At 38.9% G+C, this 27,001-nt stretch overlaps 1 protein-coding gene across 1 annotated transcript; it reads right to left on the bottom strand.

The window, feature by feature from the left end:
* Positions 1-176: 176 nt before the first annotated feature.
* On the bottom strand, positions 177-18,920 carry ASIC5 (acid sensing ion channel subunit family member 5). The gene is made up of 10 exons (XM_061582936.1): positions 18,881-18,920; positions 17,814-18,120; positions 12,190-12,421; positions 10,540-10,662; positions 9,717-9,866; positions 6,373-6,520; positions 4,834-4,890; positions 3,501-3,669; positions 1,129-1,220; positions 177-367 (listed from the first exon to the last, which is right to left on the bottom strand). Exons 1-10 carry the CDS (start codon positions 18,918-18,920, stop codon positions 177-179), a joined length of 1,509 nt encoding a protein of 502 aa, XP_061438920.1.
* Between the last annotated feature and the right edge of the window lie 8,081 nt (positions 18,921-27,001).

The raw sequence follows: 27,001 nt of genomic DNA, 5'->3' as shown, positions 1-27,001 counted from the left end.
TTTAAAAACTTCCCTTCCCTTCCCTCCTTGAAATTGCATAAGAGAAATAAGTGTGCACTGAATACTACTTTTTCTTGCATTATCTTCAGAATGAATGTCATTTATAGAAAAGAAAGGTTCACCTTTCATTTGCTTTTCTGCAGCCCTTGACACTTTCATTCCTTTTCTGCAAGCCCTTAACATTCTTGTATTCTTCTCTTATGTGTTTGTTGATTCTGATCTGAAGTATTCCATTTGGGCACTTCGGGTGCTTTCAGTAGAAGAAAGACACACACCCAACAGAAGTTGGTGAAAATATATTCAACAATTTCTATTATTGTAATCATACTGGCTCCACAAAATAAACCAAGTTGGCCACCAACATCAGCTGCAATGAAAGAAATAAACAGATCAGTCTGTCAGTTCTGTGCCTGTTTATTTGGAAAAAAGTCCCATTGACATCAGTATGATTTAATTCTATGTAAATATGCATAGGACCAGGATTTTCATCTTCAGTCTTGAAGTCACTGACACAGGGGGTGATAGTCAACTGTGGCTGCCCACCAATTGAAAGTACTTTTTTTGGCACAGTGGGACTTCCTGTCCTCACTCATGCAGCTGCTCAAAATCTGCTCTGGAGGGTTGGGAGATACTCTGGAGCAGATTTAGAGAGGGGGTTGGAGACAGAGAGGAAGGGGAAGTCCCATTGCACAAGCAGAAATCCACTTGCACAATGTTGGATATCATCCATTCCTAAATTGAATATAATGTATGGTTCAGTATGAAACTATTTACCAGCGTGACCACTTCCACAACCCAATTCCACTGAAATAAATTACTAATTTAAGTCCCACTGGGGTTCTTTGAGATCTAAGTGCGACTATACACGCCTATTGGAAACTTGCTCTAGATCCAACTGAATGTAACATAAGAGTTGACTTTTCTGTTAGCAAGCAAATTGAAATATATTATATAGAAATATTGACAAAGATAATTATACATCATGTCCCATCATGATCCAATTGATGCTTATTTGGAAAACAGAGAGGACCAGTGTGATGCAGAATATAAGTAACTGTGTCAATGATTACTACATTGCTGTGATCACACAAAAAATAATTTTTAAAAATGTTCACTGGGGTCACTTACCAAGTAACTCAGACACACTCAATGCCTTCTGCTGCTGGGTCATTTTGTAATTCAAATCATGATACTTAATGTCAATATATACAAGGTTATTCCTAGGGATAATAAGACACACTTTTTTATGCTGTTGTCACATTATTGTTTATCATCATCATCAATCTAGCCATCCCCATCCATGAACAACATAATTTATTCTTTAAACAAAATTACAGTGACCCCAAGTCATGGGCAGGGGGAGATAACTTAGAAGTTGATACCAGTGTACTCAGAGCCTCTTCACATATTATGAGGTCAGTTTAAGTAATCCTTCATGAGCACCTGTCCTGTGTAGATTTATATACATGGGAAGATTCCCAGTGGAGAGAAGGGCTTGGTAGCAGGTGGTCAATGTCCACAGAGCAGAGTACAAGTGAACAGGCAGACTGGATCATTTCCTTGTTTTTTTTAGGTACACAGCAATGTTTTTTAAAAAAAACAAAATAGGTATACATCTAAAAATATAGTGTGTGAATCTGACAAACAGATGCCTGGGAACATGGGTTTCAGGTAGATGCATGTGGAAGCTGTTGAGTGTACACTTAGGGCAATCCTCGTTTGTTGCTTCATAATATATGAATGTTCCTAAGATCACTAAATATCAATGAAGAATGACACCATTTGTGTAGTAAATACTTAAACTCAATTCAAAGGATTGTTGTTGACATGCTTTGAGTTATTAAAATAGCAATCTGAAATTCTGATCCAGCAGTATTTTCTGAATTTTGAATTGAACCATTAAAGTCTGTTTGCTTATTAAACAGTGTTAGACAAACCAAACTTCCCTATTATTACCTAGCTTTAAAAATGAAGGATAAATTGACATTATAATTCCTTTCTGCGAGTACTTTCTCCATTCTGAACATGTTGCACTATAATTACCTAATGACCCTGCTAATGGATCCCATTGTTTAGGCTTCCTGATGTAACTGAGGCACTCCTAATACACATATTTGATATATGGCTGTAAATAGTTGGGACTACCTTTTTAAGTTTTTTAAAAATCAATTGATGACTATTAGATCATTTATGGTGTACATTCATTAATATGTTTGTTTGATTCTGACTGGTTAATCACTTGGGAACAGAGGCATTTTCCTGTAAATTGTCATGCTCCAGTGAGTAATTGCTAGATAGTGCCCCATTTGCGAACAGCAATCAAATGTCAAAAGGAGCTAAATAAAAATGTTGTTATGAAGGCACCACTGCACAAGATGTGGAAGATCCATAGCATTTCTATCTTTAGTTAAAATCAGATGCGATTTTGATCAGAGCAATGGCAGTGGGAGTCCATTCCTCTACTTTTCCTATCAGTAGAGCTACTACTGGTGGTGTTAGACTGGGAAATGGCACAGGAGGAAAAGGGTTAAAAACTTTTCCCCAAGCTGTAGCCCCCTACAGCTGCTTTATATTTAAAAAAAAATTAAATCAGGAGTACTATAGACAGATCCTCCATATCTCATGTACTTGGCCTTCATAAGATTAATATAACACCATCGTTACTATGACTGCTTTCAGTGTTGTTAAAATCAGACACCATACCAATGATATAATCTAAGAAATCCTTATCTATAGAAAAGTGATGCTTAATAATAATAATAAATAATAAAATTTTATTTATGAGTCGCCTATCTGGCCGAATTAATGGCCACTCTAGGCGACGTACATTCACATAATAAAATACAATAAAAACCAATGAAAACCAAAACAATAATTAATATACCGATATTAAAAACAACCCACCCCAGAGATCCCATAGGCCTGCCTGAACAGCCAGGTCTTCAGGGCCCGGCAGAAACCTATCAGGGAAGGTTAGATTACAAACATTTTAAGGAGTCTGACACCTTAAAAATGAACACATTTATCATAGCATAATCTTATGCTAAAATAAACCTATTAGAGTTTTTAAGGTGCCACAAGGCTCTGTAGTGCCCTTATAGAAGTTGTACTGGATTATATTGGGCAAAAAGGGAAGGGATTCTTGGCTGTTACAATGTTTTCCAAATGTGCTGCTATGTTTTTGCTTTGGGGTGGATTTTATTATTTTATATTGTATTGTTAATTTTGTGTTATATTGTATTGTGGTGTTTCCGTTTCATTGTGTGTTATGTAATATTTGTCCTTTTTGTGAACCACTTAGAGACTGTTTTAGTATTAAGCAGTATATAAGTATAAGAAACAAATAATAAAAGAAATCTGAAGTTATAGTAATTCTTTGAATCCAGCAAAGCAGCCAGCATCTTCTTAGTATAGGAGGCTTCAGTTACATTAATAAAGATTGTTCATGTGCAGGTGAAAAACACATTTCTTGACTGCATAACAATTAAGAAGAAAAGTACCTGATATATTTTGGGTCTTTCTTCAGCTTGATGGAAAGAAATTTCAAGGCCTTTTCACTTGCAAAAGTTGAATAGGAAATGGTGGTTGGGTAATCTGTTTCCTCGCAAGGTACTGGGCAAGTGGAATTATGTGTTCCTACTGTACACAATCCCATGAGTTCAATGTTATCTAAAATGGGAACCAATTTCATAAATTAATGCCTGCTCAAAAGAAAATGCCACTCTCACATGTCTTCAGTAGTGTAGTAGCACATTCAGAAGTGCAGGGTCCCTTCATGACAGTCACTCCACACACCTTCATAGCCATGACCCCCTTTCCACTTGCCCTCATCTCCTTTGCTCTCCCTGTCATCTTGCGAGTCCACACTCCACTGCAACAGATGTCCGTATGAGTCTTCTGAGTGACTGACTCACTTCCTTTCATTCTGATTGGCTCCAATCAGCATGAAAGGATAAGGACTCTTCTCAGTGGCTAACACATTCTCTTTTTATGCTGAATGGCTCATACATAGGGACCTGGCTGGGAAGCTGCTCCCAAAAAAGTAATAGGTCTGAGATCCCCCACTATGACTACAGATGTCTACATCCATGCATTATCTGCAAAGAATGGTAATGAAAACAACCAACATTGATTGGGTTTATTATCCTAAGCAAAAGAGTTAATAAAGCATATCCATTGCCTAGGATATTTTATCAATTGCAAGATTTGGTGGAAAGCTGAATCTATACCAGCAGCCTTACTTTCTGGCATAAATCACAGAAAGATCGTAGTATGTGATTTCCACTAGAAATAAGTGCCTCTATTTCTCTATGAATTCTCCAGAACAGTGGTCCCCACACTTTCCCCCCTCACTGTCCACTTGAAAAATGTTGAGGGTCTTGGTGGCTCACTTAATGATTTTTCTGTCTATTGTATAATTGTAATTCACTGTGTTAGGTACTGTAAGATTTTTAATTGTATTTTGACAGACATGCCATGGACCACCTGATGAAGGTTGAGAACTACTGGGGGTGCACAGACCCTTGCTCCAGAGCATTTCGAATTTCTGAAATGAAAACCAAATTATACAGTTGATGGGAAGGGTGCATTTAGAAAACCACGGTTAGGGTTAGTTATTTATGGTTTGTCTAAACACAACTTTCAGCTAGGAGCACTGAAAGCATTCTGAGAAAAACTAAGTCATGTCCTGGTGCGAATGATGCTTTTGTGTGATTGGGATTCCACAAGGTGGTGACAACACAAGCCCCCTGGTCTAGCAGGTTGTCCACTGCAGACACAATCACTGTAACATGATGCTCTAGTCTTCAGATTCTTGTTTTCAGTTTTACTTACACAGTGCAGGAGAAACACAACTGTAAAATTTTTCCAAGTCACATTCTGTGCCATTTCCTTTTCAACAGGTATGTGGAATAAGTAGGAGAGAGAAACAGAGAAACACAAAGACAAAGGTATCAAAACATACATTTGCTTTCTCCACTAATAGAATTGGTAAAACAATACTTTCATTGCCAGGCACAAAGTATGGAAGCAGCAAGTCACACCTCCATGATATAACAAGAAGAACTGAATATCTGTATCAGCCTAGCTTGAGGCTCATCAATCATCTCCTTTGAGTTTGAGCCATACAGGTATACAGCATGTAGAAACACTCATATCTTAAGCCAGGGTGGGCATTCTTTTTACCCTGGCCTTTGACAGCTGAGATAATATAGTTTTGATTTTAATGTTGTATTTTCATATTCTTATAACCCACCCTATGTTCACCCAAGTCTGAAATGATCGCTTGCTGAGGGTTTTTGAAATTAGGCTGAAAGCTGCATAAATTTAGGCCCTTTGGTTACAGGTTGCCCATCTCCATCCTCAGCTGTGGGATTCTTTCTTCATCTGTGATTTCTTAAGAAATTAAAGTCCTATATTTGAAACTAACCTACAGTGTAGAATCTGTAACAAATATATAGGCTATGCAGCCAATGTAATATAGATTTGTTTTAAACTGTTTTTAATGTTGTATTTTGAATTGTTGTAACCCATCCTGAGACTTAGGGTAAAGGGCAGGTGATAAATTCTAACAACAACAGATATTATTACAACCTATAGATGGTACTTTTGAGGACCATTTGTTTGGTTTATATTACTTCTGTCTTAGAGTGCAATTCAACCCCCCCTTACGCTGGGCTGCTTTGGAATGAGCGGGGGCATCCCTCTGCTTCCTTCTGCCAGCTCAGCTGGCCTCTTGCAGATTGCTGCCACCATGACTCCACCAGTGCAGACCTTCCCCTTTTGCCTGCCAAATGGGCAGGCAGGTGGCCCACAAGCAGTTTTCCTGCAGGCAAAGCCCAGCAGAACCCCCCCAAACAGGCCATTGTGAGGGTGGGTCTGAGCTGACTCAGGCCCTGCTGGATCCCAAGCAGCTCTCATAGCCAGCACCAGACAGCATCAGGCCTGATTTGTTGATGGTGGCATTGAACACCATTTGCCCTTACTGAAAGTGGATCTGGAAAAACTCAACAGCAGTATCATATTTGGACATTCTGCCTGTGCATAAAACGTCATGTTGTGCAGGGACAGTGGGACTAGAACATTAAGTTCTACCACTATCGCCCTACAACCTGGGGAGCAGCGTGAAGCATAATAAGGGTTCCAAATTGTGGGGAAGCTTCCACAAGCCACTTCAGACCTTTGAGCTCCATGAGGTGGGACCAGAGCTTAGCATGGCCATTCCCACTCTCCCTGTATGTGTGTAGGTTTTACACAGGAGCAGAACACCCACATTGAGCTAAAGATGTCCCCCAAATTGTGATTCCTACAATCTTGCTGGATTTCTTTGACGACCCTAAATAAATACAGGAAGTTATATCTGCCAAGTTATACCTGGGAGCATGAATGGTAAGCATTCACACCACATTTGTATATGGCGAGCCTTGCATTCTTGTATGCATCCATAGGTGCTATAGATCTTGTGGTGCTGAAGCTTGAGGTTTGGGTTGCATTCCCCCCAAGGGTGTTCCTGAATAATTGTCTTGAATGAAAGAGATGCCATGAGTTAATTGAAAAATGATATCCATTGCTACTGTCAATGTTTTAATTGAACATGGCCCACCCACCCCACACACTACACACATGCAAATTGCTGTAAAAGAAACTTTTTCAGTCAAAACCAAACTTTAATAAATTCAAAGCTTTGTAGTAAACTTGCTTGTTCTGTAGGACAACTCCCAGAGAAGACTGTGACCCTCAGATTGTTGAAATGTATGGGAATGGCTTTCTGGGTAGGAAGCTCAAGTATACCTTGGAGTTTCCACATAGAACAGGAAGCTAAGTTGGAGGCCTATATTAAATGAAGTTTGTACTCTGCTTTTTTACCCTTCCTTATCTACCTTATCATTTATCCTCTTGGCTTAGTTTTAAAATGATTAATAATCAAGGATTAATTGTTTCAACTGATTCTAAGATTGTATTTTAATATTGTTGTAATATACTGCCCTGGGACCAACAATAAATAAATAGATTTAATTGTGCAATTGGATAATTAACTATTATTAATTGATTAAATAATTAATATACTACTAAATACCAGACTAGGCTTCTAAACAGTATACAATATATAAAAACTAGTGACAAAATCTTATTAAAATACTCAATAATTAAAGATACACCATAATTAAAACATGCAATTAAAACAATTCCATTAAAACATTAAAATATAAATGTCCATTGTTAAGACATACAATAAAATAATCCCATTAAAACAAGAGACTAGGGTCAAGTGGATACCTGTGTGAACAGATGCATCTTCAAGAGTTGGTGAATTACAAGTACAGAAGGGGCCTCTTGTTTTTCTACAGGGAGCGCATTCCACCACAGTGGTACCACCAGTGAAAAAGCCCACCTCAACATCATCACCACAGGCAGATAATCATCAGGCTGTGGTAGGACTGAGTTCCACAATGCAGTCCTAGACCAATTTACTCAGAAGTAAGACCCTCTAAAAAAAAATGTTCTGACTGATTTATATCTGAATAAGCTTCTTTTGAGGCGGGAGCCCGTCCCAAAAGCAGGCACAAGCGAAGTCACCCTTCCCTGACTGATGAAATTTCTCCCGGGCAGGGAGAAACGTAGAGATCAACCTCAAAGCCTGTTTTTGTTGGGAGGACTGGATTTCATTAATTTATGAGATAAGGTCCAGCCAACAATGCCGGACGGACTTTCTAACAAGCTCTATCTGCTTAAGCGATACGTTTATCTTTTCTTCAAAGAGAGAACGGACTAACAGGCAAGCACCCTTCTTTCTATTATTTTTTTTACTTGGTTTAAATTGTTGCAGCAAAAGGAGATTTGTCAGATTGATCGGCTTTGGACAACTTCTGGGTGAGATATAGCTCTTCTCTGTTATTCACGAAATTAACAGCTTATCTCTGTTTCTGTCGCAAAAAGCTGTCCTGGAAGTGCATTCTAAAGATAATAAACAGAAGAGGGATTTCTATTCCTGATTTCTATTCCGAGGAATATTATATTGTCTGGGACTATTCTTTTTTTGGTCTATTTTATTTTGACGAATCTGCTTCTTCACGACGCCACTAACTGTTTTGATGCTGGGAACTAAATTTGTTTTGCATTCTTGCACAAGAGAGATAAGGCAGGTTGCTCTGTTTATACTGTGATGTCATCAAGCCTGGAATATTAACCCAATTGTTGCTGAAATAAGAAGTGGTTCTTCTTTATTTTTGTTTTGCTTTGTTTTCGTGGTTTTAAAAATGGCAATCAAGAAAGTGGCTGAGAATCTGGAAGTAATTATGTTTCAGAAAATAATGGATGAGATTGAGATAACGAAACAAACCCTGCGACAGGGTAGTAAGGAGCTGAAAATTGAACTGAGCAAAATGACGCAGGAGCTTAAAGAAATAGGGGACCCTGTGAGAGAGGAGAATGAGATCAGAGATGAGAAAAGAAAAAATAAAGGGAAGATACAAGCCCTGGAGATTGGAACAAATGTGGAATTGGAAAAAGATCTGGAGTTTATGGATTTTAGAAATAAAATCTACTGTTTGGAATTTAACATTATCTCTGAAGAAATTAATGAAGATATTAGAGATAAAGTTATCAATGGCTTGGATAATCTTCTGGACTGGAATGATGTGATGGAGCTTGATATAGAGAAAATCTATGGAATTAACTGCAGCCATGTGACAATGGAAAAACTCTTAAGAGATGAGCCAGTGCATTTTGTAAAAAAGAAGAACACAGATATGACTTTACAACAGTATTTCAGCAACTTATTCAGAATGGATGGCAAGAAAATATTTGGGATAGAGGAAATTCCCATCAGACTCTTATTATATGACTATGGCTACAACAGCAAGATTATTATGGAATACTGATAATGGAAGATTGGACACTGAAATTACTGGACTTAACAGGACTATTGAAGATGGAAGATGGAACTAATAGGGATAATGGAATAATGGCTATTGAAATTATTGGACCTAACAGATTCTGATGAGATGGATTAATCGAAATGTTTATTTGGACTATGGTTATGACAATAAGATTATTATAATTATTAACGAGATGGATTAATTGACATGTTTATTTGGAGAAAAATTGATAGATATATTTCTTAAAGAATTGAAACCTCTCTTTGACTTTTTGTGGAAAGAATAAAGTAATGTTTATGAGATTTGATGATTAATTAAGATAACTACTGGAGGAAAGTGATTTTATAATATGATTTAAGAGACAGGATTGTTATATATTGTAGACCTATAACTGATTTGATATGTGACAAATGGGAAGTCAACATTTTATTTTATTTTATTTTTTTGTTTAATCATTTTTGTTTTGTTTTGTTTTTTGTCTTTGAATGTTTTATGATTTTGTTTTCTATGTTTTATGAAAATTTGAATAAAAATTATTAAAAAAAAAAAAAGAAGTAAGACCCTCTAATTTCAGTGGGACTTAATCAATGTAATTGTGCATAGGGATGCAGACTAAGGATGCAACCAAACACATAATTATTTGGGAGGAGACCCCACTGAAGTCAATGGAGCTTACTTCCCAGAAGACATGCATAGGACTGCACATCTATTAAGCTGCCATATATATTGATATATAAATAATTGTGATTAAGATGATGACTGCAAATGCAATTTAGTAGAATTCTAAACGGCTAGTTATACTTTTACTTCTATTTCTCCATATCCTACTCTAATGCTTACCTTCACCTGTCTGATTGCAGCATGAGCATGCATACCTACTGGTGTAGATATACCTAAACCATCAAATCGAGGAGGTTCTTTAGGTGAGTGGATAGCAAAAGTTATTCCGGCATCAACAAAACCAAGAGCAGGATCATCAGTGAACTGCGCCTAGTACATAAAGCATTGAAGACTTACAGTTAAATAGAGGGGATAAATTTCAAATCACTTTTGAAGGAGTTATCGCCTTGATCTGTGAATGACCCTGATAAAAAATAATCTACAACTGTAATTCACATTAAGCAAATAACAGTATTATTTACACAGCATCTTTATTTTGTAATCTACTATGTATCTTCATGCCATTTATCATCAGACTCTACTGCAGATTAAAGCTGAAACAAAATTTCACACCAATTCAAATTCTTTCAACACAAATTAATTTTCAGAATACAAATTACATTTTGTGAATTTCATAAATGATCAGTTTTGCTCATGAAATTTGACTTTGTGGGAAACTTGTAAACATTTGTATATGTGACACTAATTTTGGGAGTTTTTTAAAAAAAGACCTATTATTATTATTATTATAATTATTATTATTATTTCCATTTATAGACTGCTTGCTATCTAAAAGATCTCAAAGCAGTTTACAGTAGAATACACAAGGTGCAATAAAAAGACATATCAAACTAATTTACAAAGTAAAATACATAAACAATATCCATATCCATAAACATATCCATAAACACAGTATAAAATAATATTTTATCATTACAGTCACCCACAGATGCTGTTCTTTACCATCAAGATTTTGCTGCAGAAATATTTTGAATATCTATACCTGTTTGATATCAAAAAGTAAACTCAAGCCCCTTCCAGAGACACTCACTCTTCTTTTTGCTGGAATGTTAACATGATTAAAGGTAAAGCAATTTCCATATTCAGTGAAGACATGTTCAAAGTCCTTCAGTGGAGAAAGAAAAATTAAAAATTAAATTATCTTACCTAATTGTAAATTAGCATATTCACAGTATATTGCAACTATAGATTTGGATTTTAGATTTATTTCAGATGAAAATGTGAAATCCAGCCCACAGCCCAATGGTTCCTAGGGCTTAACTGAAGTGAGAACTGGCAGAGTGAGGAGGTTGCCTCAGTTTGGGGTGTCATTAAGGGTCAGCAAATTGTTATTTATTTATTATCGTATTTTTACTGCCATGCAGGAAGAGGTGTGCGTAGTATTTTCATTTTCAGGTAACAGGTAGCTTTACTGGCCTCTTGGGAACTATTTGCTGTTCTGCCTGAAGCAGCAAAATGTTTTGGGCAGCCCCAGATCAGAGCAGTGCTTGTTGATGTTATATGACAGATGCTTCTCTCACCATTTACCTTAAAACAAATTAGGAAACCCTATGAAAGATTTATTTCAGGGCTATAAAGATATTCCCCATTTTTTCCCTTCTGGTTCACTCTGAGTTTGCCCTGAATTAAATGCCAATTAAACTGGAAGAATGCCTACAATTAATTCTGAACAGGTGTGGTTTGTCACAGCTTTCAGTGCCTATGCATCATCTCCTCCTGACATTTTGTCCATGAGCATCTATGAAACTCTGCAAAACAAAAACAAAAAACCCCTGTCTTGATGTAATTGTACAAATGATGCTTCCATGTTCTGTTTTTGTGCAATGTTTACCGATGCAAAAATGCACTCCTGCATGTTGGTCAAACATCATGCAAAAATAATCTTAATATAACAAAGTGCATTATCACATTACTGTAAACCCAACATAGAGTTAGGCATGCTGATGATTTCAATGGGCTTGAGCTTAACTCTCATATTGGATTTAGGACATCAATTATGCTTTTTGTGGCGTTTTATCCATGCACACCCTTGATGGTAAAGTCCTGAATAAGGAAAGCCCTGAATGGTCTTCTAACTGGAAACGGATGTAAACTGCACAGCGAAATGTGGTGTATAGAATTTGGAAACGAAGAAACAAAACAATGAATAATTCTTGCCACTTTAAAACCAGATCAAGCAATTCAGAATTTTAAAATCTGGGAAGAAATTCAGATTAGACTTTTGGAAGCATTCCTTTTTTAATTTTGCCATACTAAGCTTTATAACGTCCTAAGCAAGCAATTATAGACCTATTGCTGGTATTTGGGGCTCACAGTTGGTATATTTCAACATCTGTACTGATGGAACTGTACTTCCAAACGGTCACTCATAGCTTATGGAAAGCCTGAGGTGAAGAAAATTCTTATCATAATTATAGCTCCCAGCAAAATGTATGTGATCTAGCCCTTTGTATTGTGAGACCCATAAATGCAGTTTCCTTTCCATATGAAATGATGGGTGTATTTTCTAATATCAGACCAGATCATTAGATTGTGGCCAAGGTTATCTGTATGTTTCTCCACCCCAGTGCCCCTGCTCCCAAATCTATCACAATATCTATATTTTCTCTTATAAAAAAAGCAAAAATATTACCTCTGGATAACATGGCTTCCCAAAATATTCACAATCCAGTAATGTGCTGTCGTTGAGATAAAAGCCATTATTCCTTGTAAATTCTTTGATGCTGAAATTTTGATTCCCTTGAAGGAAATCTGTTAGCTCTTGGCCAAACTTGTATTTGGTACTGAACATATGTAGTACTCCAGACACTATGCTCCATAGGAAGAAAATGATGCTCAGGTTAGCTACTGCTTGGGTTTGGAATCTGTGAGCATAAACCAGAAATGCAGTGTAAGCCTTGAATTCTTGGGGGAAATTCCAAGGCAGCTCTTAAAGCTTATTAAAAAAATTGAGTAAGGAACCCAATGCAGGCCTTTGGCTGTAACATTGCAATTTACAGAAGTTGTATGGAAGCAGCCCTGTAGCCAGCGTTCCTTGTTAGATGGGGCAGCCACATTTCTAGGTGGGGTATTGGGGGGGGGGAGAAGCACATAGCACCAACCAATCTACACCCTCTCTGAGTGGTGGAGACGATGTGAGGGGAAGGCAGTGACCTTTCCTGTCATTCCTCCTCCATCCAGAGTGTGTATTAATTTATGTGAATGAAGTTTAATCTGTTGAATTGGCTCACCCTTTTTTGAGAGATCCCCAGGAATACCAGTCTCAAAAGCTCACCTCTGCCTATAGCTACAGTCCCCTTGCACCTGTGATCTGATTTTTAATGAATTGAACTAATTTGATAAAGACAGTGAGCTCCTGAACTTGGCTTTGATGCTGCATTAGATAGCTCAGTTTTAGATTCCACCTGAAAAACAAACTTGTCCATACTAGAAGTTTAGGGAAGGGCAGAGAAAAAAAATATTATAGGGTGTTTGTTAATTCCTCCTTGAGATTCTCTCTTTCTTGTCTTGTTCCTGGCCTTTAGATTTTCCTTCCTGTTGGACAATCAAGGAAAACTTTTTAACTGGCTGCTACATAAAAGATGAACTGAGCAATTGGAAACTAATTGTGGAAAGCAAGTGGAATTTTTTTTTTACTGGTTACTGGGTTGTTTTTTCTGTCCAGAAACCCTGAAAATGCCTCATGCTGAGCTGCACATATTGGGAAAATAAAATATTAGGCCTGTTACAGTCTAGGTGTCCAGCCGGCCAGCTAGCTCACAGAAATATTTCTATTCCTCTAGGGCTGTTTCCATCCTTTGCCATCAAGTTACCAAGAAAAAAATAGCCACTATGATTATAAGTATAGCGAGTGGTTTCAGGGCCGGTGCCAGAGGGAAGCCAGGTCAGGCCCTCGTCAAGGGCTTCTGAAGGGCCCTCCTTAGGGTGGGAGGGTAGCACTCCCATTCCATTATCCATGGCAGTGTCAGGTCCTGCAACCCAATCCTGCCAGATTGTGGAGAGGGACCTCCCAGGCACAGCCCCAGTACAGTCAGTGCAGGCTTCAATAAGCCCATCCACATGCTTTACGTACCCTTCCTGTCCCTGTGAATGATGTGTGTGCTGTGTGTGCATGCCTGCCATCAACCAAGATGGCAGTGGACACTTCGTTAAGAGGCTGACACCCCCCACACCATCTTGCTTGATGTCAGGCATCTATGCTACACACACACATTATTCACATGACGTGAGAAGTTGGTGGAATGCATGGGCAAGCTTATTAGCCCCACAGCACCTGTATGGAGGGTGTTGGGCTACCATGGACCCAGGGGCAAGTTGGTGCCCAAGTGCCCACTCATGTCTAGCACTGGCCTTGAGTGCTTTAAAAGAGTAAAAAGCCATTCTTTTAGATCACTTAAAGTTATCTCTTTATTTCAACCTTTAGCAATAATTCTGCTGTACAAATATGGAAAGATCTCTCAATTTTGCTTCCCTCGGTTCCTCATTTTTCCCATCTTAATTCCCAAGATGACAATAAACAAACTCTCACTTCTTACTGTAGGCAAACAAACTTGCTTCTTTATTGCTGGTTGGGTAGACAGCACAACTGAGACTAAAACTGAAAAGCAGAGCAAAGGAAAGTCCAAAGGGTGGAATTATACAGCCACGAGAGTAGCTGTAGACTATAGCCAGTGAGGATTTTTTGCATTCTGCAATGTTAAATTGAAAATACCCCCATGCCATTCTGATTCTTCCCACAAGCTCATTTCAAAACAAAAACTTACAAAACTTATCATCCTAAACTCAGGAATGCTTGCTTAACAACCCTCTAAATTTTCATGGCAATACACAAAACAGCCAGAGAGAATCGAGAGTTCAAAGTGTAAAAAGAGACAGAAAAAAACCTAGACCGCTTTTGGACTTTTTTCTGTCAGAATTCTCATAATTTGTTGAAATTAATTAAAAATCAGCCATGTTCACAGAGTACCTGTAATCTTATTACTGACCTTGCCCTATACTCTGACCTTCAACTTCTGGAGTTTAAAAGTTTTAAAAATACCTGGCTGATTTTTAATTAATTTAATTTCTTTTGCAATGAAATCTATTACAACGTTGGGTATGCTCAGTAAGAACCAACTGTCAGTGTTCTAAAAGCCAGACTCACAGCTGCTGGGCTTGGCTAATCAGGGGGCCACACCCACACCAGACTTTGATTTCACTTGAGACAGTCATGGCTTCCCCCAGAGAATCTTGGGAAGTGTAGTTTGTGAAGGGTTCTGACAGGAGACTCCTATTCCCACAGAACTCCAGTGGCCAGAATGGTTTAACGGTCAGCTGCTCTGATTGAAGCTCTGTGAGGGGAACAGGGCTTCTCCTAGCAACTCTCAGCACCCTTCATTAACTACACTTCCCAGGATTCTTTGGGGGAAGCCATGACAGTCTAAAGTGAAATAAAGGTCTTGTGTGGATGTGGACAGTGACAGCTTTGATTTAAATTTGGGTGGGAGACTACATGTGCCTGCTGTAGAATAAAAAGGTGGGGGAATCGCTGAAAAGCAATGATACTGTTCACAATGTTTTCCTTTTGGAAAGGAAAGGGTCTTCCCCTCTGCCCAGTGCCTACCCATCCAATCTCCTCCCCTCCCCCTCCTCCTCTCCTCCCTGATCCTCCCCAAGGTCAGTTTCACCTATCCTAAACATGATTGCACAGAAATAAATCCCACTGAACTCAAAAAGTATGCAAATGATCAAACGCACCCTTCCTTCTCCTCCCTCTTATCCCCTTCCTCTTGTTCCTTCCCTCCCCTTGCCCCTCCCTCTCCCTCCCCTCCCCTTCCAATCCCTTTCTTCCCTCTCCCCCTCTGCCTCCCCATGGTCAGTTTTACCTATCATAAGCATGATTGCACAAGAGTAAATCCCATTGAACTCAATAAGCATACAAATGATCAAACCTGCCCTCCCCTCCTTCCTTTGCCCCTCACCTTCCAATCCCCTCCTTCCCCTTGCCCCTCCCTCACCTTCTGCTCCCCTCTCCCCTCCCTTTCTCCTCCCCCATGGTCAGCTTTACCTATCCTAACCATGATTGCATGGGAGTAGATCCCGTTGAACTCAATTACCATGCAAATGATCAGACTGCCTTTCCTTCCCCAGTCCTCTCCCTTCCTCCTCTCTTCCCCTCTTCCTTCTTCCTCCTGTCCTGCCCACTGCAGCCCTCCCTCCCCCCATCAGTTTTACCTATCCTAAGCATGATTGCACAGGAGTAAATTCCACTGAACTCAATAAACATGCAAATGGTCAAATCTGCCCTCCCCTCCCCCTCCTGCCTGCTCCCCTCCCCCTCCTCTCCTCTGCCCTTCCACCCCTCCCTCCCCTCCCAATTCCTTGTGGTCAGTTTCACCTATCCTAAGCATGATTGCAGGGGAGTAAATCCCACTGAACACAATAAGCATGCAAATGATCGATCCATCATCAGCAGACTTGCCCAGGATCCCATTTCTTACCTCCCAGATTAAAAAGCAGAGAAATGCAATAATAGGCAAAAAAACCCTTGCTGTTTAAGAATGTACCTATAGCCCACAGATATTTCTATCAAACTTTTAAAAGCAGGGAAATTGGGCAGCTATAGTGAATGCACCAGGGGAGCAGGAGACCTGACCTCTGCTCTGAGATATTGGACTGCCCTACAAATTTGTCAAAATGCAAACACAATTTGGGTTGGTCTTTCGCAGTCCAATCCACTTCCTGTGTAGCTTGGAAGAATTTGGTAACATGTGCCTCTGAGCAGCCCAAAGGATAGAAACAAGATATGTGCTGTGATCTTGTTTTAGCAGGAAGGAAGCAACAATATTAAGATACAGTTCACATAGTTCAGATAGTCAATTTTAGTGAAGTTTCATAAATAATTTTTCTTTGCTTCTATTTCTGTGAATATGTTAAGTACAGCAACTCTTCGCAAAATTTACACTAAATAAACTCCAAAAATAATTGTGGAATAATGGCACTGCAGAATAGGCTCCACTGGACATCAGGAGTGTCTCAGTTTGCACAAGATAAAACAGTGGGAGGTGAAATATATTCTAGCAAAATTCTAGATGTGCTCTATGTTTTTAAATGACCATGCCCACCTTGCCTTAAATGAAGTGGTTTAAACATAGCAGGCTGAAAACATGCATCTTGGGCAGGCCAAGTTTGTTTTTTCCAACAGTTAGAGTCATTCCTGAAGTAGCAACAAATTGTAATCAGTCTGATTTTACATCAAACTGCAGTTTTGGACTGAACTGTTAAATCACCCAAAATAGAAATAGAACATAACCTCCAATTTGAAACACAAAAGGCTGTCTTCACCATAATATGGCATTGACCAATAAAAAGCCTTTGAAATTAATAAAAATAAATTTGACACAGATTTCTAGGATGAATAATGAGGGAAACAAAATTTTCTAGGTTAGATTCTCTGTAGAAACAATAGTAACACAGGAAAGAAGCAAAGTAAGAAGAACACCAACAAACATACAAAAATGTAATTCTCCATCTTTGGAGATGGCAGGTATTGCCACCACTCACCATATGCTTAGAGGCACATGTTACCAAATCCTTCCAAGCTACACAGGAAGTGGATTGCACTGTAAAAGCCCAACTCAAATTGTGTTTGCATTTTGACAAATTTGTAGGGCAGTAAAGTCTCCTGCTCCCCTGGTGTTCACTATAACTGCCCAATTTCCCTGCTTTTTGAAGTTTTACAGAAATATCTGTGGGTTATAGGTACATTCTTAAAGTGCAAGTGTTTTTTGCCTGTTAGTGAATCTAACTCTAGCTCATAATACAAAGGTGTAATATTTTACTCTTCAAAGGTCATGTTATTGTACAAGCTTTCTTTTTTCAGGATAACTTAGGGTGATTGTGATGATGAAAAATCCACCCTAAGTCAGGGAAAGTCTTGACTGAGCAGACCTTGGGGGCGGGGTCTTCCAGATGAGGCTTTTGTTGTGCACTTACCCTGCCTTATTCTTGGAATTTTTCAGAGTGTCCTATTCTTAAATTGCTTCTTAAAACAAGCCATCAGTCTTTAAATGGAGGTTTTCATTTTATCATGTCACAATTAAAAAAAAAAAAATTTCCCCCCCCTAAAAAAAAAATCCTAGGGTGGGTGGGTGAAGCAGAGCTCTAGGGCAGCAGCACCCCTATCCCCCCCCCGACTACAGGCCTATATGGAAGACTCACGCATATTATCTGCACCATCAAAGAATATATGGCATAAAGACGTGAGGGGTGACTTACCTGTTCAGATTACAAAAAGTTACAGCAGGAAACTCAATTTTTTCCACATACTGAACTACCACAGATGTTGTGGTGGGCCAGCTGAAGTAATTGTTGAAACGACAGCCGATTTGCCAGGTAACCAGAGCAATGGAGCCCGCGACCACTAACATCCACAGTGCCTTACGTGTCTTGCTGTTGGTACGAACAATATTGTGCACCCCGTGGAATGAAGTGGAAGTTGCAAATTCATAATCATATTTCTTCCTCTCTTCCAGAGATGGCAGTGGCTTTCTTGTTAAATAGAGCCTGGCTTTTTCCAACAATCCTTAACATTTGACAAGAGGAAAAATTATTGGCACAGGTTTCCTACAAAACCAAATGAAAAAGATCCTTCAGGGTGGATTTTGCACCAGCTAGGATACCATCCCATTAACAGAACAAAGTCACAACGGACTGTTGCATTGCCAGATTTAATTCATTTGTTACAGAGGTTTACATATTTGGCATACATCTCCAAATATTAAGAAAAAGAAAAAGAAGCACAGCCTTGAGATAATATATCTGCCCTTTGTGTTAAAAAAAGCTTTTAGTAACAAATAAATATTTATTGTGCAAAGCAATATATATGAAAAGATCTTTATGGAATATTGTCTGATAATGATCTGCTTTTTGATTGTCTGAGTTAAAACTCTAATGGTAAAAGTTAGCATTTTCTACTCAAATCTTACAAGAAGCAGATAGGCACTTTCCTACTACCCCAGGTTTTTTTTTTAATGGATGGTACCATTGCTTCGTTGTTTACTTCTAGGTCTACTCTCCGACCCCATGTATGTGTTGTCAAACTGAGTACAACAACCCATCTTATTGGACATGACTCCTAAGGGGCAAGTGTACCTAGGATGGCAGCCATTGTCTGATACCTGTAAACTATGCTCAAACAATTCATAAACTCGTGTTTCTTTTTATAAGAAAAGTATTTATATCTGCAGAAAATGAATCAAATAAAACCCATCACCTCCAAAAGAAACAAAAGACATCTCCAAAAGACAAGGGCATATAGCGTTGTAAAAGCAATCGTTACATACCTCTACCATGAAATCCATTTAATTTTCTAAGCTTCTCCATTGGGAGTATATTATTTGAAATGGAAGCTTCAGCTGTAGAAGAGTGGCAGTTAATTGCTTTTATAAAATAAGGAAAGGGGTGGGGATCACATTGTATACACATCAAGAGGCAATTCACCTGCCTCTGTTGCTATACTCAGGATAAAGAACAGGATCAAACACATGGACTCCAGTAAACAAAGTATAGTAGGCTAGAGAAAAGTGGAGAGTTGCTAGAATTTAAAACTAAGTGAGATGTTAAACTATTAATTTCCCAAAGTGTCATTGCAAGATGCAAAGGGTTTAAATGAAAGGGGGAACATTTGAGCAATTAATGGTATTTTCCTATTTTGTTTCCCCTCTTTAAACAATAGACCACCACGACAAACTTCTCCATGTGATTGTGGGTGAAAACAGAGATTTGTATGAACTGGGAGCCATTTCTGCGACTGCAGAATGTGTAGCTGCTGAACATTATCCAGCATGATCACAAGATGTTCTGTTGTTTAGAGGATATTGTAAATTGATGCTATCAGACAATTAGCTGAAGAAACAGGATCTATTTATAATATCCTCTGCGTGCCCTTTTTGGACATCATGATCCGATACTATATACTGGGATGAGCAGTGGAGACTGATGCCAGTTGGGACTGGGAGGGCACAAGGCAGAGAGGACACATTAGGCAGAGTCAGAGCCAATGATAGACAGAGCCCACTAATTCTCATTTTGTCCCCCACCCCCTCCCTGCTGAGTTCTACAAAGGCAACACTGAGACCAAGGACAAGGAGGAAACTGACAGCCAGTGCCACTTCCTAGACTGGTTGTTGTAAGGAGGAAGACAGGTCAGGGCTAGCTGAGGACAGAATGAGCTTGGTGGGGCAGTTACCCCCTTTCTCCTAATGGACCAGCCTTCTCTGGACTTGGGAGAATGAGTGATGAATCTTTGGAAGAATATGATTGACATAGTATCTGGACCTCTTTTATAACCTCATCAATCAACACAAATATAAAGGAAGCACAATACAATGTTAGCAGCAGCTGGTACATTGCCCCTGCATGTCTTCACTCAAACTATAGCCCAAATTATACTGTGTTGTTCAAAGGGGTGTAGACACATTGGTTCATATTTTCCTAGTGGGACTGTCAGAAAAAGCATTAATAATATTGATGGATCTTTGTTGTAATGAGGGGGGATCTGATGAAGGTGCTCAGTACATTCATAGTCCTCAAGGTTACCTTGGATAATGGGATCTACTGAAATTTATATTTGTTATTTATCCTGCAAATTTTGTACTTAATGGATCCAAGGGGGTTCCCTTTGATTTTCTCTCTGAAACATCCACCTATTCCCAGAAAGCAAATCAAGCATTAAAGTTGATTTCCATGGATAACACTAGAGGGAGCACAGTACCTATCCACCGGCAAACCAAATCTCTGTCCTGTTATGGAGGCAAATAAGTGAGTGAAATAATGTATTGATCTAATTCATTAATCTAGCAAATGCTTCATTCTACTGAACACCTCAATTAGTATATGTTTTATACTGATGCCAGACTTTGGTAGCTGCATTTACTGCAGCTCTGCACCCAGTGTGTGATAAAACCCTCATTACTATTTGGCAAGTTGATATAGCTGACCAAGCTATCATGGCTGAGAGAAGTCCCACTGCAATCGTTTGGTTATCAGTATGGGTTTTCTCTTATTGCTCTTGTGTATTACAACTCCAGCCACAGGTCAGTTAATATTTAGGGCATACACTGTTATTTCAGAAAGCTGAAGAACTATAGCCCATGCCCTTTGTTTCACCCAAACAACACTAAATGTACCATTCTGCCCTGCTCCCTGAACATCTAATTGGTCAGTCCTGACGTTTCAGCCTCCCCTGGGGAGCTCAAAATGAGACAATCAATTTTTAGTGTAGCTCTGAAGACAAAGAATAACTTCTGCTAAAAGTATTTTTACTGGAATGAGAGGGCAATCCATTTCAAAATAACACAACGAAAGGATATGGCAGTGGCAGCCAGGGTTACGGTCTACTAGCTCAGGTTAGTTCTCTAGTTGTGACCTTTCCTGGAGAAGAATGACTTAATCATGGTAATGCATGCCTTAATTCACCCTTCCTCAACCTGATGCCCTCCAGATGTTGTTAGACTACAACTCCCATTAGCCCCAGCAAGCATGGTGAAGGGTCAGGGAGAATGGCAGTTGTAGTACAAAACATTTGGAGAGCACCAGGCTGGGGGAAGGCAGACCAGATTACTGGTTTCATCAGGCTTGGTGAGAGGCCCATGCAGTTTTGTACATGAGCAATCATATCTGAGTAAAACATGCAGTGTAAAAATCAGTCTTCTAGAATTACTGTGCTCAGGGATTTTTCTCTTTCAAGGGAATAGAATATGAAGTCAAGTTTGGGAGAGGTGTCTCTGGAGAGGATTTTGGACCATATTTTACTGATGTGTCTGATGGACCCAGAAAGGATGCCTCCCTTTCTGCAGAACTAAAGCCATGCTACACACATACCTTTTTAAGCCCAGAGTACCATTTTTTAAAATGTCCTGCTGCTGCCTTCCTTTGCTACAAACCAGTTTGTAGCTTGTGAAACCTTGAACTTTATTCCTCCCACTGAGAATGAGTATCTGATTGGATTATTAATATTGCATCAACTGTTATCCGTATTTACTTAACCTTGAGTAAATGGATCTCCCATTTACTTAAAGCAGACTATTAATTACAAATGGAGGTTAAATGTAAAGGGCACCATGTCTACGGAAATTACAAAATACTCAGGGAACACAGGAAGAATTTAAACTTAACCACAGTGCTGTTATAGACAGGCATATATAGACATTAATACTTTCATGATGTAACATCTTTCAAAATATTTTACCTTGACAATTTTAATTTCAGAAATAATGGATGTGTCTTGCAGGAGAGACATTGAGGAGTGCCCAGGATTTAATGATATTAATTTCTTTCATTATTATTTTTTAAATCAGAAAATAAATAGATGTGTACAAATTAATATACTTGTATGAGACAAATTGTATAAAGTAATCTTCACTTCCCTGTTATTAGTTTTCATAAAATAAATACACTGGAAAGTTGGAAAGTACTTCTGAATAATATGGAAATGGAACTTCACTACTGAACTGCAGTGAACTGCATGTACTGCATCCTAAATGAAGGAACTCGCTGAAGAACTCTGTGAACCACTGTCTATTATCTTTGCGAAATCATGGAGGATGGGTGAAATGCCAGATAACTAGAGGAGGGCTAATGTTGTCCCTATCTTCAAAAAGAGCAAAAAGGAGGAACTACATACTAGTCAGCCTGACATCAATCCCTGGGAAAATCCTGGAGCAGATTATAAAGCAGTCAGTCTGTATGCACCTGGCAAACAATGCAGTGATTACTAGAAGCCAACATGGGTTTGTCAAGAACAACTCCTGCCAGACATAATTTTTAATTGGTTAATCTCCCTGGTAGACTGTGGAAATGCTGTGAACATAATATATCATGACTTCAGCAAAACCTTTGACAAAGTGCCCCATGATATTCAGTGCTGGACACTGTACTTGAAGAAGGATGCAGACAAACTGGAACAGGTTCAGAGGAGGGCAACAAGGATGATCAGGGGGCTGGAAACAAAGCCCTATGAGGAGAGACTGAAAGAACTGGCCATGTTTAGCCTGGAGAAGAGAAGACCGAGGGGAGATATGACAGCATTCTTCAAGTATTTGAAAAGTCATCACACAGAGGGACAGAATCTTTTCTTGATCATCCCAGAGTGCAGGACAGAATAATGGGCTCAAGTTACAGCAAGCCAGATTTCAACTGAACATCGGAAAAAACTTCCTAACTGTTAAAGTGGCATGGCAATGGAACCAATTACCTAAGGAGGTAGTGGACTCTCCACACTGGAAGCATTCAGGAGGCAGCTGGAGAGGTACCTGTCAGGTATGCTTTAAGTTAGATTCCTGCATCAAGCAGGGGGTTGGACAGGTTGGGCTGGATAGCCTTATCGGCCCCACCCAACTCTACTGTTCTATGATTCTATTATTCTTTGATGTTAAAGTTAACAGGAATATCAGTGTTAACTTTTGAAGAAGGCTGTCAGACAGTGGCATCCATTTGGAAAGGCTCTTGTTCCTCCTCCACATACCCTGGGTGCAAGTTGGGACTAGCCTGTTAGCTCATGGCTATTCATTTGTGGATTTTGCACAACAAACATGTACTTGTGGGAGAGCCTACAATTAAGATTTAGGTCAGTTCAAGAGAACCTGTTTATTTAGCATTCATCCTGATTTGTTTGCATGGTGATTAGATGATTTATTTATTTTTATTTATTTATTTATTACATTTATATACCGCCCCATAGCCAAAGCTCTCTGGGTGGTTTACAACAATTAAAAACATTAAAAACAAATATAACAATTTAAAAACACATTTTTAAAAAACATCAAAGATGATGTTATGTCAAGCCTGTGTTGTATCACACTTTCCAGTGCATTCCCTGTCACTTTTGTTATTGCAAAAAATCCGATCTTTTGGGGGAGTGGTCTTGTTGTACAAGACCTCTGAATCAACTTTAATTGTGCAATCTGAATCTGCTGGTATGTGACAAAGAACATAAGAACATAAGAAGATCCTGCTGGATCAGGCCAATGGCCTATTTAGTCCAGCATCTTGTTCTCACAGTGGCCAACCAGATGCCCATGGGAAGCTCACAAGCAGGACCTGAACACAACAGCACTCTCCCTTCCTGTGGTTTCCAACAAGTGGTATCCCACTTAAAAATAGTGCCAGTCTCAGAGTGTCCTTAAGGCATGGGATTTTAATCCAGTAAGAGAAATGCATACAACTCTATGCTAGGGATACAGGCAGAGGAAAAAGTAGTACACCCAAGTTTACTGTTCTAGACACTGAAGGAGCAGGAAGGTCCATTATGCTGTCTCTTTTGGCACTACATTGTGAGCCAGTGTGGTGTAGGCATTCCTTTTAGGCACCGGATGGCCACAGTTACTGGCACACAGCAGATTATTGTTCTCGTGTGTTTGGACCTGTGGTTCCATCACTGGTGACAACTGTGGCAAGTGAGCCAGATTTCTATTGCTGGAATGGTGTGGCTAATTTCACACTATGCATGCTCAGCAGAAGGATGAAGAATGGAAAATTAGTATCAGGTGCTTTGATCCAATTAAGAACTGAGACAAAATGGAATGTTGCAAAAGTAAACTAACATGCAGCTGGGAAACAGAATTTCTGATAACAGAAGCCCTATTTAGGTGACATCCAATATGACAGTATTGTGCCCACTGATCCTACTCTGATTGGAATTGTGTCTGCTGGGTCTGCACCAATGTCCACACATTCAAGCATTAAGTTTGATCGGAACTGTATAGCTGTATGCACATTGGAGGTTCAGCATATTTAGGAACCCCTCAAAAGAGGGCTGTTGTCATCCTTAAACAGGTCAGGACTGAAGTGTGAAGAGATGTGCTTCAGCAAACCATTTAAATTTGATAAAGCAAAGGAGAGAGGAAAAATGAACATGACAATAGTTGCAGCACATCAGTACGACTCAGAACACTAGCTGAAGATGAAAAAGTGCAAAAGGCAGAGTCTCTGATCACATATACAGTTGCGTATATGAACAGCTCAGTTCAGTCCTCCCATGGAATTGAAGGGCAGGGGGAGTTCCAGAGTAGCGTCAGTGAAGACGATCCTGTTCCCCATATCAACATTTTTATATGCATGAATATGTCATGTGAGCAGAACCTGATTGTCTGTTTCCCAACAGGGTACTACCTACCCTTATGTGTAAATTATTGTCACCAAGAGGCTCGGCGTCTCTGCCATCTTAAGTATGCTTCTAGTATCTTGACTATAGAGTCTCCATTTTGTCTGAGAAAGAATAAAAAGCAAAACCTTTAGTATGTGGGGCAAGAAAGTTACCGTAACTATTAGTTGTCCTCCATTAATCACAGCAGTGATTTCTACCCAGTATGCAAAGAGGCATGAAACCCCTGGAATGTACAGATGCCTTTTCCCCTTCCTAGTTCCTAATAGAGTCAAGAGATCCAAAACACCCATTTAACTGGCTCTTCTAGAGCCCTGACCAGGAAAGCTCCATGCCACCAATAAACACATCCATCAAGACCAAAATGTGTACATGAAGACCCAGTTTCTGTGTGACTAGGAATGGGTGAAAAATTAGATTCAGTTCACATTTCATGCCAAATCTATCAAATTTGCACTTTCTGAAACAATATGAGAACTGAAACACAACCATCCTTCCAAATTTGAACATTCAATTTTTAAACCATTCATTATTAATTTCACACCATTATTAAACATAATTAAACAGAGTCAAAACATCATATGGAAATCATACAACATTAACAAAAATACTCAAATATAGTTTAAAATAATCTCATATTGATTGGTGTTACAATGTATTTATGGAATTCAACTTTTAAAGCCAGGATGTTTTCATTCACAATTTTCAGTATATTGCTTATCATTTCCCTTTTGTTTTTGGGTATGGGATAAACCAGAAAAGAGAGGGAGAAAGGCCCATTTAAAGAAACCATATCAAATTTTGCAGTGCAGTTGGCCAAACAAACAAGGTTTACAAAAATGCATATGTTAGGGGAAAGTGTGCATTAAAAAGAATATATGAGTGAAAATAACATAAAAATGCATTATATGATGAGAAATGACTTGCTAAAATGTGTACATTAGTCAAAACTGCCTACAAAAATGTGTTTATCAGGAGAAATTCACACTAAAATGCTGGAGAATCTTCACGAGGAGATTGCAAATTGCTGCAGAAATGTGGAGAACTGCATTTAAGATTGGAAAAATGAGAAACTGAGAGAAGTGAAATTGCCAGATCTTTCCATCCCTATCTGTGGTGCACTGTGATTCTTGGTTCAAAACTCAGACACATGTTTGTCCTCCTGTACACATGTAGACTCATAGACACGTGCGGATGAGGACATGTGGGTTACAATCTGCAGTATGATCTCTGGATAAAAAGGCCAAATTATGTCTTCAGTTGCATTCTCCTGCACCAGTCTATTCAGTCAATGTGCTGAGTCATGCTGATGTTCTCCTTTCCTTTCTCTCTAGCTGTATAAAATTATGATTTGTGGAAACATATCCCTTCACACTTGCATGGTTTCAATATTTTTAGGATGTGAACAGTATCTCAACTGCCACATTTGTCAATATAGTGAAACCATGGCCTCCAAACCACTAAAGGATGGCTGAAGCATAAATGAATTTGAACTGAAGTAGAAATTAGATGGTAATGACATGCTATTCCCCCCAGAACTGCTGGTTTCAAACATGAGATGGCTACATATTGTTCAAAACACTGATAAATGTCTACATGGTCTCTATTACTCACTAGAAACAAGGGTGCTAGTATTGTGACGGATTACACAAGTGTATGTAATGTTTGATAGGTTTATATTGCTGGTTCTTACCTGCTCTTAATATTTAGTAGCATGCTTCATTAATTTTGAAGCTTATTGTTATTTACATTGTATACCGATTGTTGAAAGCCACCTTGGGAGACTTTTTATCCTAAAAGACACTTTTTAAATTGTTTACTATTATTCATCATTATCATCTAAATTCTAAATCAGTAAAAGGGAGCCAAAGATACAGAAAAAATCAGCTGGATTTTTTTTTACAAAATGTCATTTCACCTCAGCAAGATTTTTTAAAAGTATTTATGGCACTATCAGCACAATTCTAGGCACTCCTATCCAGAAGTAATCCCTATTGAGTTCCGTGGGACTTACACAAATAAGTGTGTATAGGACTGAAGCCTAAATTGGGTTCTGATAAGATCAGGCTCCAGCTGTCTTGTTTAAATATACTAAGAGTTTACGTTTTGCTAATACAGGACTACCATGGCTCCTATTGGCTCAACCAGAAGGAGGCTCCTTTATTCATTTTTAACTTAATGAACTGGTCAGCTGACCAGAGATCCAAGGTTTGTTTTGGTCTGAAGTCAACTTGATGTCATCAGAAGCTGTGTGACCTATCCAGGCAGTCCGATCAGGCATTGCCACTGTCAGAGGCTGGGC

This window comes from Rhineura floridana, chromosome 9 (assembly GCF_030035675.1).
Source record: "Rhineura floridana isolate rRhiFlo1 chromosome 9, rRhiFlo1.hap2, whole genome shotgun sequence".
Lineage (NCBI taxonomy): Eukaryota > Metazoa > Chordata > Lepidosauria > Squamata > Rhineuridae > Rhineura > Rhineura floridana.
Note: the sequence above shows the minus strand (reverse complement) of the source record. Positions and strands in the feature narration are given on the sequence as shown.